Source organism: Corythoichthys intestinalis, chromosome 15, assembly GCF_030265065.1.
Source record: "Corythoichthys intestinalis isolate RoL2023-P3 chromosome 15, ASM3026506v1, whole genome shotgun sequence".
Taxonomy (NCBI): Eukaryota; Metazoa; Chordata; class Actinopteri; order Syngnathiformes; family Syngnathidae; genus Corythoichthys; species Corythoichthys intestinalis.
This window is the reverse complement of record NC_080409.1, coordinates 35,530,192-35,542,517: the sequence shown is the minus strand read 5'-3', so window position 1 is coordinate 35,542,517 and position 12,326 is coordinate 35,530,192. Positions and strand designations below refer to the sequence as shown.

The 12,326-nt window shown below is 38.9% G+C and overlaps 1 protein-coding gene across 4 annotated transcripts in view; it reads right to left on the bottom strand.

Annotated features, from left to right (window-relative positions):
• Positions 1-235: 235 nt before the first annotated feature.
• The window catches only part of LOC130930661 (inositol-3-phosphate synthase 1-A-like), a 33,195-nt gene continuing 21,104 nt past the window's right edge, over positions 236-12,326 (bottom strand). For all 4 annotated transcript variants that reach the window (XM_057858660.1, XM_057858661.1, XM_057858662.1 and 1 more), the window contains 5 exons: positions 8,169-8,384; positions 7,785-7,949; positions 7,562-7,675; positions 2,267-2,484; positions 236-607 (listed from right to left, as the gene is read on the bottom strand). In XM_057858660.1, coding sequence (XP_057714643.1) covers positions 415-607; positions 2,267-2,484; positions 7,562-7,675; positions 7,785-7,949; positions 8,169-8,384 — 906 coding nt within the window. In that variant the 3' untranslated portion in view covers positions 236-414. The remainder of the gene's footprint in view (positions 608-2,266; positions 2,485-7,561; positions 7,676-7,784; positions 7,950-8,168; positions 8,385-12,326) is intronic.

The window sequence follows — 12,326 nt, the reverse complement described above, 5'->3', positions numbered from 1 at the left end:
TGTGCCATGATCCCAGTATTTGACATAATATAAAACACGCAGCTTACCCACCTCACAATGGTCCCACAGTTGTCGGACTTGTTTTGGTCATTTTCCACAGTGAACGGGAACTTTTTGAAACCCAAGAAAGGTCACACGCCTCTCCCTGGTGCAGCAACAAAAGCCTGCAGCACGTTAGGCTGGCGTGATGCGAAAAATATATATTGACAGATGCAATTGACAGATTTCTGTCTCTATAACAGCTTTAATTAACATTGTATGAATGTATTGGATGTATCAAAGGTACAGACAGATTTAACAACAAATATGGATGGTTTTCAAAATTCAAAGGTGTGTCTTTGCCTTTTGAGCTGTCTACTTTAACACGTGTCTGAAATGACATTCAGGATCTCAATTCTGTGTAACATTTGCCGTCTACTTGGAGTGCTCGGCGTCGTCGTAGTCATGCACGCCGTTGGTCATCTCCGTGTGGTTGATGCTGGCCATCGCCTTCTTCTTCTCCTTCGGGGTGGCTACTTCCCTGTTGACGTGCTCTGCAACCAGAAAATTCCTCTGGAGCTTTTCTTCCAGAAGCATGTGGCTTTGAGGGGGCAGGCCCAGACATGCCCTGGAAAAAGAACACATTTCAAGAAAAAATGTGAACCCCATAAAAATGCTCTACTCAGTGGTGTACCTGAATGAGTCCATATTTTGGGCGAACATGAACAACATCAAAATGCGATGGCGCACTTTTGAAAAGCAATACGAGCTGCTTAATGGTAAATGGTGTTACATATTTAATTGACCGTAACATGGTGCTGATAGAAAACGACTAGTTTGGCAGATTTTGAAGTCCATCAAAAAGAGTTCAATGCTGATAGATTTCAAGTCTTTTTATAAGACTGAAGTAAACTAACACTAAACACACGACGAAAGTAACATATTCCTTGCATTAAAATCCAAAATAGATTTTATCTTGAGAAGTGCTGTTAGCTTAATGCTATTATATACTGTAATAGCGTACCGCACAAATGCTTTTTTTAGACCGTTATGTCGCATCGTAAAGCGGAAATGGGAGATTATAGACACACCCTCGCATCCAAACCATTATATTTCTGCTCGTTTTCTCCTGTAATCTTTCAAAAACAAACATGCCGATCAAACACTGCTATTATGGAACTTGTAGAAACGACTCTCGATATTACGACCGTCCACATACGAAAGATGTTTTCTTCGTACGTTTCCCAAAACCAAAGACTCAAAGGAAAAAATGTGAACAATAGATCAGCTTGTGCGGACGTCCGAAAGACCAGTTTAACGCCAGCAAGGCGAAGTCATTCACCTTCATATGCAGTAAAAATTTTGTTGGGGGTCATGGTCCTACAAATGACATTTCCAACCCATTGACTGCCACAGCATCCCAAAAGAGGTGATATTTTTACTTATTTTCTAGCGTGGCGTTTTGCCGTGCTGCTTCTGAAAATGAATGACCAGGAAAAAATTAAAGTACTATCTGACTGCCACCGTTGTTACCTTTTCTGCTGTAAACAAACAACTTTAGTAAGGGGGAGGTGTAAATAAATTAATAGAATTATGATGTTATTAATGAAAAAATTTAAAGTGTTCGTTCGCTGTCACTGCGTAGCATTTTCGATCGCTACACAAAACTAACACTATTAATTACCCCCAAGAACGGTCAGAGACGTAAGACAATCAGAGGATATAATATAGAAGAAAGACAGGGCATATGGGGGTAAAGGATAGCTTGTTGAAACAGGAGAACGTCATTGTCAGTGGCGTAAGGAAAAAGGTGCGAATCAGCTCGGCTCTTTTTCAGCCCTCGGCACTCAAGCCATCTCTTTAACTGAACATTTGTATGTTCTTCCACATCTTTACCAGTTGATTTGGCACCAGGGACATCATTTTCGGACAGAATTGGTAGGTTTAGCTCTGTAAAAATCTCCTTCGTACACGATTTCCATTCATTTACTATTGGGGACAAACGGTAGCGTGTCCCCCCAATAGAAACAGTTGCTAACGTCACGAACATTAATGAGTGGAAGTGACGTGAAACATGCGGTACGACATTGAATAAGCCACTAAATTGAAAATGAGCATCGATTGTCCTTATTTAACTTTCAAAAGAATAAAAATTAACTCATGAAAATGCAATCAAATTTCTTGTCATACTTCATTTTTGGAAATGAGTGCAACATTTCCGACGAACTAAAACTGTACTAGTTCATTTTGAAATTTGTGACCTGATCTTCCCCAACACTGCTTGTACCTCATGATGTTCTCTATGGAGGCTCTCTGGCGGAAGAAGGCGTTGATGACGGGGGTCCCAGGTGGGACCAGCGGGGCCTTGCAAAGGAAGGAGAGCAACGCCAGGACGCTGTGGAAGGACTGAAAGTTGGTCTCACCATCGAGCCGAAAGCTCACGCGCTGACACAGCTCCGTCAAGATGGCCAAGTCCAGAATGATGGGGCTGGCCAGAAGAGAGTCCTGATGGGCCAATTATGGCACAGCCCCCCAAAAAAGAAAATAAGAAGGAAATAAAGTCACAATGTTACCATTGGTCAACAGTGGGACTTGTAACTTTACCAGAAAAATCTTTTTTTTGTTTTGTTTTTAATAAAATCACATTTTTATGTAAAATTGTGGAATTTTAGGAGGATAAAGTCAAAATGTAATGTGGAAAAGAGAACATTTGAAATATTTTGTGGCAACGGTAATTCCGCTGAAATAAAGTCAAGATACAAAATGTGAAAAATTGTGGGGATGTAATAGTTTTACTACAATAATGTTGGAATTTCATGATCATAAAGTAGAATGATGTGGAATAATTATATTTTATATATATATATATATACATATATATATATATATATATATATATATATATATATATACATATACATATACAGTATTGTGCAAAAGTTTTAGGCAGGTGTCCTGTGTGTGTGTGTGTATGTATGTGTATATATATATATATATATATATATATATATATATATATATATATATATATATATACACATATACATATACATCATTCAAGAAAAGTTTAGGGCAAGTGCCTATTTTGGGTTATAAAAAAGATATATATATATATATATACAGTATAAACTATACAGTATAAACTATACAGTAGTTTTAGGCAACTTTTGCACAGTATATATATATATATATATATATTTTTTTTTTAATTATTAAATTTATTAGGATCATGGAAGCTTCCACTTGGGGAAAATATATACATACAGTATATCCTGTATATACATAATATAATAAAAATATACAGTACTATGCAAAAGTTTTAGGCAGGTGTCCTGCCTAAAACTTTTGCACAGTACTGTGTGTGTATATATATATATATATATATATGTCTAATTTTTTCATGAGGAATAATAACCAACAATAGGCATTTTTTTAGGTGCCTCCACCAATGGATCTTTTGTGTGGGTCTGAGCTGAAACATAATATGAGTTAATAGAAAATCTAAATGAATGGGCCTTTTTTTAGGTCCAAAAAAGTTTTGTGAGGGACTGGGAATTTTTGAGCTAATGAAAATACAACCATGAGTCTTATGAATTTTTAAAACATTTTTTTAAGTTGTAACGGTGCAAAATGTGGGAAGCGATAGGTGCCAAACTTTTCGCCTACAAAAAAACGGGGCAACAACGGTGTTAATCTTCCTTTAAAAAAGTAATTAATTACAGTTCGAAATGACTTCTCCCAAAAAGTAATTGTGTTAGTAACTCAGTTACCTGAATGTAAGAGTAATTAGTTACTTGGTAAAGTAACTGGTGATAATTTTCTTCTTTTTTTTCCTCAAAAAAAAAAAAAAAAAACAGGTCACACAATGTGAAGTTTAAAGGGTTTTTTGGGGGGGACGATTGGCCCTAGCCCAATTCTTTACCCTAAACTTAACTTGACACAGGGGTATTGCGGATATTGCGATAACTAGATAGTAACCTTTGCTATGTGTGGAAGTCATTTAATGTTGTGAATCAACCTTTAAAGTTGTTAAAATTGCTCCCATTATTGCATTAGTTCTCTTCTGTTTACTTTTGACATGTGTAAGTTTTAAAACTATTTCATCATTTAAAGATAAATTTCAGTCAAGATTTTGCCGATTTAGGAGCATTTTAGATAAAAAGTTACTTAGGTTCGCTAGGAAGGTTCTCTGCAACAGAGCCTTCCTGTGAAGTCTACTGCTTTAAGATGGTGGCTGTTTACTAACGCATTTAGTTCTTTATTATCAGGGGTGCACATAAGTGGTCCGCATGCGCGCATGTGTACTGGACATAGACAAATGCTCTGGCCCTCAACGGCTTCCATACGCTTTTGCGTACCAATGGCTGACTACTGTATTTGCGGCGGACACGAGAAAATCACTTCTCAAAATGTCAAAGAGGCAGGCCCCACTGAGTAATTATTTCCGTGTTCGCCCGTCAAAAGACAGACAGAGACGTCACCGGAGCTAACGAAAAAAAGGACTTTTGCTGAAAAGTGGCTGCAGGAGCTACCATGGCTAGAAGCAAATGATGCTCGCACGGAAATGTGGTACAAAATATGCCGTGAGAATCCCAATGTCGCTGTCGCATTTTATGTAGGGTCAAAGAATTTCAGCCATCCAAACTTTGAAAAGCACGAAAAAAACAGCATGTGGCAATTAACTCATTTGCTCCCAAAAACGTATAAGTACGTTCAATTTTTTAATTATTTCAGTGTCCCAAAGGCATATTTATACGTCTTTTACGTTTTTTCCAAAAAAGACATCTCTGGCTTCTGATTCAATTGAGGTACAAAGCAGAAAATCAATTTTAAAGCAATAAAACTGGCCTTTGGAGGGCAGTAGCGCATTTGGTAAGACCCGCAACCCTATTCAATGGCAACGAGAGGCCAAGCTGCAAAGCCGGGTCGCTGGCGGAAGACGACCGAATGGATGCCAGGTGGTGGACGACCAAGCAGAACAACCGATTGGACGCCTATTTGTCTTTTTGTTTGTGATATTTTGTAAAAGGAAAACATTGTTCAGGTGTTTGGGATGTCACTAAAGCAACAAAAAATTGCTGTGTTAAAGTCAAAGTTATGTTTAAAATGTATGCGTTTACAAAAAGCTCATTTTCTCCGTTTTTTCATCAGAAATTGGAAAATTGCTCAAACTAAGCTATTTTCTAATGCTGATTTCTAAAGAATGGAAAATGATATGAACTTACTTTTTTTCTGCTGAAATAAGAGAGTCTAATCTTTCTTTTGGTGGCTTCCATATTTATATAGCAATAGAACAGAACTTACTGCGGCTTTGCAAAATCAGTCAAAATCTAGTAAAACGGCCGGGAGCGAAGGGCCTTGCTCTGGTGAAAATGGCTGGGAGTGAATGAGTTAAGCAAACTATCGATGTCAGACAGGACCCCTCTCGTCCTATGGACAAGTGGCGGAATAAAGTTGAAGAACAGCGCCATGCACTGACAAACGTGTTTTTGCTTGCATTTCACAAAGCTAAACATGCACGTTCAATGAGCTCTTATGAGGAGGACATCCCACTTTTACAAAGGCTTGGAGTTAATGTGGGAGCCGCATAATGCCCTTTATTTTGAATTAGTGCTTTTATGTTTATTTCTTTATATTTCACTTCAAAGTAATGGCAATGTTGTTGTGCCAGTTGATGTTAATAAAGCATTAATTCTTAATATAATTAATTAAAGGTAATTGGCTCTAAGTAAAGCTTGTCATAATTTTATCGCATCAGGCGGGTCGGTTCTCAAGCTCAATGAGGACCAAGTCACATCTCCAGGTCCTCCTCTGAGAACCTGGGCAAAAAAAAAAAAGTGCACCCCTGTTTATTATACATGTTGCTAATGCAGCCGTGTCTGTCATTTGCATCTAGTTCTGGCCACATGTGATATCTACCGAAGCATCATGTGGGCGTAGTTTGTGGGCTATCGGCTACAGTCAGGTATTATTGGAGCCACCTAGCATAGTAGCATCGCGTTTGCAACGGCGTCACCCTCCATTGCCTGCTCCCTGCTCTGCTATCTCGTCTCCGTGAGTCCGTCTTTCTCAGACTTTTATCGCATCAGTCAACCAACATAGTAACGTACGCCTTTCCCGCCTCAGTAACGGTAACGGCGTTGCCAAGATGAGAAAAGTAATTAATTAGATTACTTACTACTAAAGAAAATAACGCCGTTATATTCTAACGCCATTATTAACAACACTGGCAACAACTACAGCAAATTAAAAGCATCATCACTAGGGTTGTTCGGATCTTTTTTTTTTTTTGCTCCCGATCCGATCGTTTTAGTTTGAGTATCTGCCGATCCTGATATTTCCAGATCCGATTGCTTTTTTTTTGCTCCCGATTCAATTCCAATCATTCCAGATAATTTTTCCCGATCATATACATTTTGGCAACGCATTGAGAAAAAAATGAATAAAACTCGGACGAATATATACATTCAACATAAAGTACATAAGTACTGTATTTGTTTGTTATGACAATAAATCGTCAAGATGGCATTTACATTATTAACATTCTTTCTGTGAGAGGGATCCACGGATAGAAAGACTTGTGACTTTGTATATTGTGACTAAATATTGCCATCTAGTGTATTTGTTGAGCTTTCAGTAAATGATACTGTAGCCATGCCCAAATGCATGATGGGAAGTGGAACCATGACTTCGTAGTGCTACTAATTGATATATCTTCTCTGCGTTGGGAAATAACATAAGGTGTTAAGAAAAAAGATCAATTGCTACATTGCTTCTTATGATGTTTCTAATTGTAGGGAGAGGGATTGTAAGGCTTTAGCCAATTAAAAAAAGGCTCCAAAGGCTGCCAAATTTCACTCTCCTCATTCTACGCTGCCTTTTATCTCTCTATATAGGTAAAACGGCGCCGTTACAGATTGAGCGCGACAATGCGTGAGTGGGTCGTGCAGTGCATGCATTAATTGCGTTAATGTTTTAATGTGATACATTTTTTAAAAAATTAATTACCGCCGTTATCGGGATAAATTTGATAACCCTACCTTAAGCCTAAACTAAAGACTCTGGATGAGTGTAACATATTATGTCTGTAATGTTAAATAAAATTAGAAAACGATTTAATTAAAATATATATATACATTAAAAAAAGGCATGGCCGATATTTTTTTGCCGATTCCGATACTTTGAAAATGACGTGATCGGGATCGATCGGGACATCTCTAATCATCACATTTGTTAAGAGTGGGCACTCCCTTAAGAAGTTATCAAAAAGTTGCTTTTATAACCTCTGTGACCTCATTCTTTCAAAATGTAATCACCTCTTCGGTTTCATAACACTAACATATCCAGATTTGATAATAATCATTTTAATCATTCTTGAGTTATCTTAAACAAAAACATACAGACATAAGGAACCGAATGCATAACCTCCGCCTTCTGTATGTTTTCACCTACCGTCGGAGGTAATAACATATGTGGGATGCTTTTTAAAGTCATAACATTCTCAAAAGAATGCTTTGTCTTTGTGTCTTTGTTAAAACCAAAGCATTCTCATAAGAATTCTTTTATACGTAACTAGACTGACCTCGCAGGTGTTGTGTAATACAATGGTGTTAAGGCCGCCCATCATTATCTCAGATGTGTATTCATCCATGGCTCGCTTGCTGTCTCCCACGTATGGAATGTACTTAATCACCACCTGGTAAGTTACGAATCACAACAATTCCTTTTTGTTACAGCAGTAGGTGCACAGCACTAGTAGTAGCATGTTGAAAAAGAAAATCAATTTAGAGTTGAACATGACTCACGCAGTGATCAGGCTTCTCCCCGCGGCAGTAGAGTACAGGGTTGGAGCGCACCATATCATCCACCACATTGCTTTTTGTGATTTCCTTGGAGCGGAACTGCTGCGGCGCTGACAGGTTCTTGCCGTCATTGTTGCCAAGGTGGTTGTAGCTCACGATGGAGGTCGGCTGGAAATTGGGGAAAAAAGAGGGACAAAAGTTTGAACTTTCCTAAAATACAACAACTATGATATAACGAGACAGGAAATGGAATTGGAGTTCAATTGTGGTGTCAGTCATACAAAAAAATTGGGGATTGCTGGCATTGACTGATCATCTTTCAGTGAGACAGGCAATCCATTTTGTTATAAATTCAGCTCAAGCAGTATGTCATTTTGTTAGCTTCACCTTGATACCCGAGCTGACCAGGAAATCCACCAGCACTGACTTTATCTTGGTCTGCCCGGACTTAAAGTCGTCTCCCCCAATGAAGACGCCCCTGTGCTGTGCCAGCTCCACAACCCCTGGCACGAATGTATTCTGCGGGGAACCGTTAATGTAGGCGCACCCCTCTAGGATGCTGGCCACTGCGAAAAGAGTGGAGGGAGACACCTCTGAGCCTTCCTGACCAAGGAGAGGGACAAAAACAAACAAAATCCAACCATCAATTTGCTGTCTCTTGAGGACGGTGTTAAGTATGAGTTGAACTGGCACCTGGACGAGGGTTTAGCTACGTTATCTGCATGCTCTGCTGCAACTGTTATTGCCTGGGTTTGAATCTCACTGTATCTAAAGTGAAGTCCAGTTCACTTAAAATGTTGGTTTCAAACCACTTAAAGAGCATACGACAGGAGAAAAAAAGTCTTAAATAGCATTATTATGTGAATTAGAATCATATTTTGAGACGATTCGACTATATACAACAATTTAGCAAAGCGCAGATGACGAGAAATTAGTCTTTTAATCTGCCGGTTAGCCACGCCTACCATTATAGGGCTCAAGCGTCCCCAACAGGTGGATGACGTCAGCAGGAGGCTGGGCTCATCGGTTTTACTATCCAGCCCATTGAGGGGGAATTATTCATAACGAGGAAAAGGCAACGAAGAGAGCCACAAAATGTCATTGTTTCAGTCTCTCTACTCCAATATTTTTACAGGATATTCTTTTTATCCAAGTATTTTTCCCCAATAGCTAAATAAATGGCTTGAGAAGGACCAGTCAGCCCGTCGAGGGGGAACTATTCAAAACGAGGAAAACGCGACGAAGAGATCTGCAAAATGTCATGGTTTCTGTCTCTTTACTTCATGTTTTTACAGTATATTCTTTTTATCCAAGTATTTTCCCCAACTGCTAAATAAATGGCATGGTCATGACGAATAACAATCTTGTGCTAAATGGAATATGAAATAATAAAATTGCACTTATTCAGGACGACATGGCAAAATTACTCCATAATGGTCAAAAGTGTCGACTGTCGCACCTCCCGAACGATATTTTATGACACCTGAATCGGACATATGTCATTTCCCTTCCCCGGCTTCGGAGAATGTAAACAAACCAAGAGGCGTGACAGCTAGCCGACATGCTAACCCGAACCGAGTGATGTTTCAAAGTCTTCGAAGCGGAAAATCACACATAACTAGCCCGGATTATTTGACATGACGACTTGGTTGTCGATTGTCTTTGCGGATCGGCAAACCGCCCGGCGGAGAGCAATTTATGGCTCGTTTTTACATGCCTATCAATGATCAAACATAAGTAGTCCTTTATTTAAAGAAAGTTTGTAGTGTTTACTTTGTAATCGCTGTATTCGTATTTGACATACCGTAATTTCACGAAAATAAGGCGCACTTTTTTTCCCCAAATCCACTTGTAAAATCGAGGGTGCGCATTATACACGGGTATATGGATGGAGACAGAAATAAATACATATAAATATGTATATTTTAAGACTTTTTCTTTATTGACACGGCCATGTTGTGTTGAAGAAAACGCATACGGTGATCTGTTGCCGCCATTACGGTATATTACGTCATGATTTGTTTTGGTAATTCTTCACTCTGATTGGTCGAATGACTTCCGTGAGTTCGTTTCGTCTGCACTGTTATGAGCTCCTTTCGTTTTCCCACTTCAGTCGTCACTTTTACTTTACAGTATAATTCCAAGGAAGATACATTTGCGGTATTTCATGATGATGAAACGAGCAAGCTACACGGCAGCCTTCAAAAGGAAAGTAATTTCCGTATCTGAGGAAGCTGGAATTCGTGAAGCGGCAAGACGGTATGACGTCGGAGAATCGAGTGTGCGGTATTGGAAATGAATGAAGAAGCAGCTGGAACAAGCAAAGTCATCAGCAAAAGCAATTGGTAGGGGCAGAAAAGCACTTATAAGAATGCTTTAGATGTTCATGTATAATACAGATATGGCTGTTTTGTTTTCTCACGGGTTCTCTTAAGTTGGAGAAGTTGTTAAAGGTTGTTACAGTAATGTTTTGCACTACCGGTATTTATCACTGTGCTATGCTTGTGCTGTGTTATGTCTGTTTATAATTTGTTAAATTAAAATGACATTTCTGTATTTCTACACGAGCTGTTTTCTTGTATTCTACCGTATTTATTGGTGCTAAAATTAGGGTGCGCGTTATACACGGGTACAAGAATTTTCCCTAGATTTTGCAGGTAAATTGGGGGTGCGCGTTATACACGGGTGCGCCTTATATTCGGGAAATTACGGTAATACAAAACAAGATGTTTACTCATTTCCACGTAAGTCCAATGGTCCCACAGTATTAGGGCTTGTTTTGGCCAATAGCCACGGTGAATGGGAACCTTCTGAAACTCTAAAAAGGCGCACACGCCTCTCCCTCATACGGCAAGATTTTTCTGCAGCCGTTTGGCTGGCGTGATGCGAAAAATAAACATATTAATCCGAAAAATCAGCTGAATCCTTAGTCCTCATACACAACAGCACGGCTGTGTAGTGAAGAGGACTCCCTCTCCCGTACACGTCACAGCGCCCTCCTCCTCAATGCAAGACCGAAGCCAGAAGTCACTCATTTTCATGGCGCGGGATTCAAAAAACTAAATAAATATAGTGATCGCTTCCACACACATCCAAGCGGTCCATATCATTCAGGAGCATAAAATACCGCGTGTATTATGAAATAAATATGCTTTTTCGTGTCACATGCACTTTAACCCATTCTATATAGCGCAAGTGACTATTTTTGGTCTGTTTAAAAAACAAAAAAATGGAGTTCCACATACATTGTGGCCTACATGATCCAAAAAGACATGACGCCAGGTCTCAATTTCAATGATGATATTTTTCATATTTGTTATGAATAAATTAGGGCTGTCAAATTTATCGTGTTAACGGGTGGTAATTAATTTTTTAAAATTAATCACGTTAAAATATTTGACGTAATTAACACATGCACAGAATGACCCGTTCATGTGTTGCCTCAGTTTACAATGACGCCGTTTTAGCAAATTGAGAGCGAAAAGGCAGAGAAATGCGAGTGGACACAGGCGTTCATTGGACCACGCCTTTTATTGGCGTAAGCTTTGGCAGACACTACTAACAGTCATGGTTGCCCTACTTCCCATCATGCATTTGGGCGGAGCAAGAGACAATCTTTTTCTTAACACGCTTAATTGACCACAACGCAGAACATATTGTATACCGTTTGCAGCCACTACTGACAGTCATGGTTGCCCAATTTCCCATCATGCATTTGAGCGGAGCAGGAGATGATCTTTTTCTTACCACGCCTAATAGAACACAACGCAGAACATACTGTATACCATTTGCAGCCACCACTGACAGTCATGGTTGCCCAACTTCCCATCATGCATTTGAGCGGAGCAGGAGACGATCTTTTTCCTATCACGCCTAATAGAACACAACACAGAACATACTGTATACCATTTGCAGCCAACACTGACAGTCATGGTTGCCCAACTTCCCATCATGCATTTGGTTGGAACTATTAAGTCGCTACAGTATCATGTAGTGAAAGCACAACACAAATAATATTCCTATCTCTCAAAAAAATAATGTTCACAAAAAGAAAAGCGCTCAATGCAAAGAGAAATCAAAATAGCTAGGCAAAATACACATAAAATTTACTCAGACTTTGCCTTGGCTAGATCTCCAATTAATTTAAAACTGGCCATTGACACCTTGTGGTGTATTTCACCTTATGTAGTTAAAGACACTGTGGAAGAACGGCAGGGAGCCCCATGTGACGTCACCGCTCAGCGACTTAAACAATGGGGAGCTATTAGTTTATTTTTTTAATTGAAAATTTTACACATTTTATTAAAACGAAAACATTAAGAGGGGTTTTAATATAAAATGACTATAACTTATACTCAAATTTATCTTTTAAGAACTACAAGTCTTTCTATCCGTGGATCCCTTTAACAGAAAGAATGTTAAATGTTAATAATGTTAATGCCATCTTGTGGATTTATTGTTATAATAAACAAATACAGCACTTATGTACAGTATGTTGAATGTTTATGTCCGTCTTGTGTCTTATCTTTCCAGTCCAACAATAAT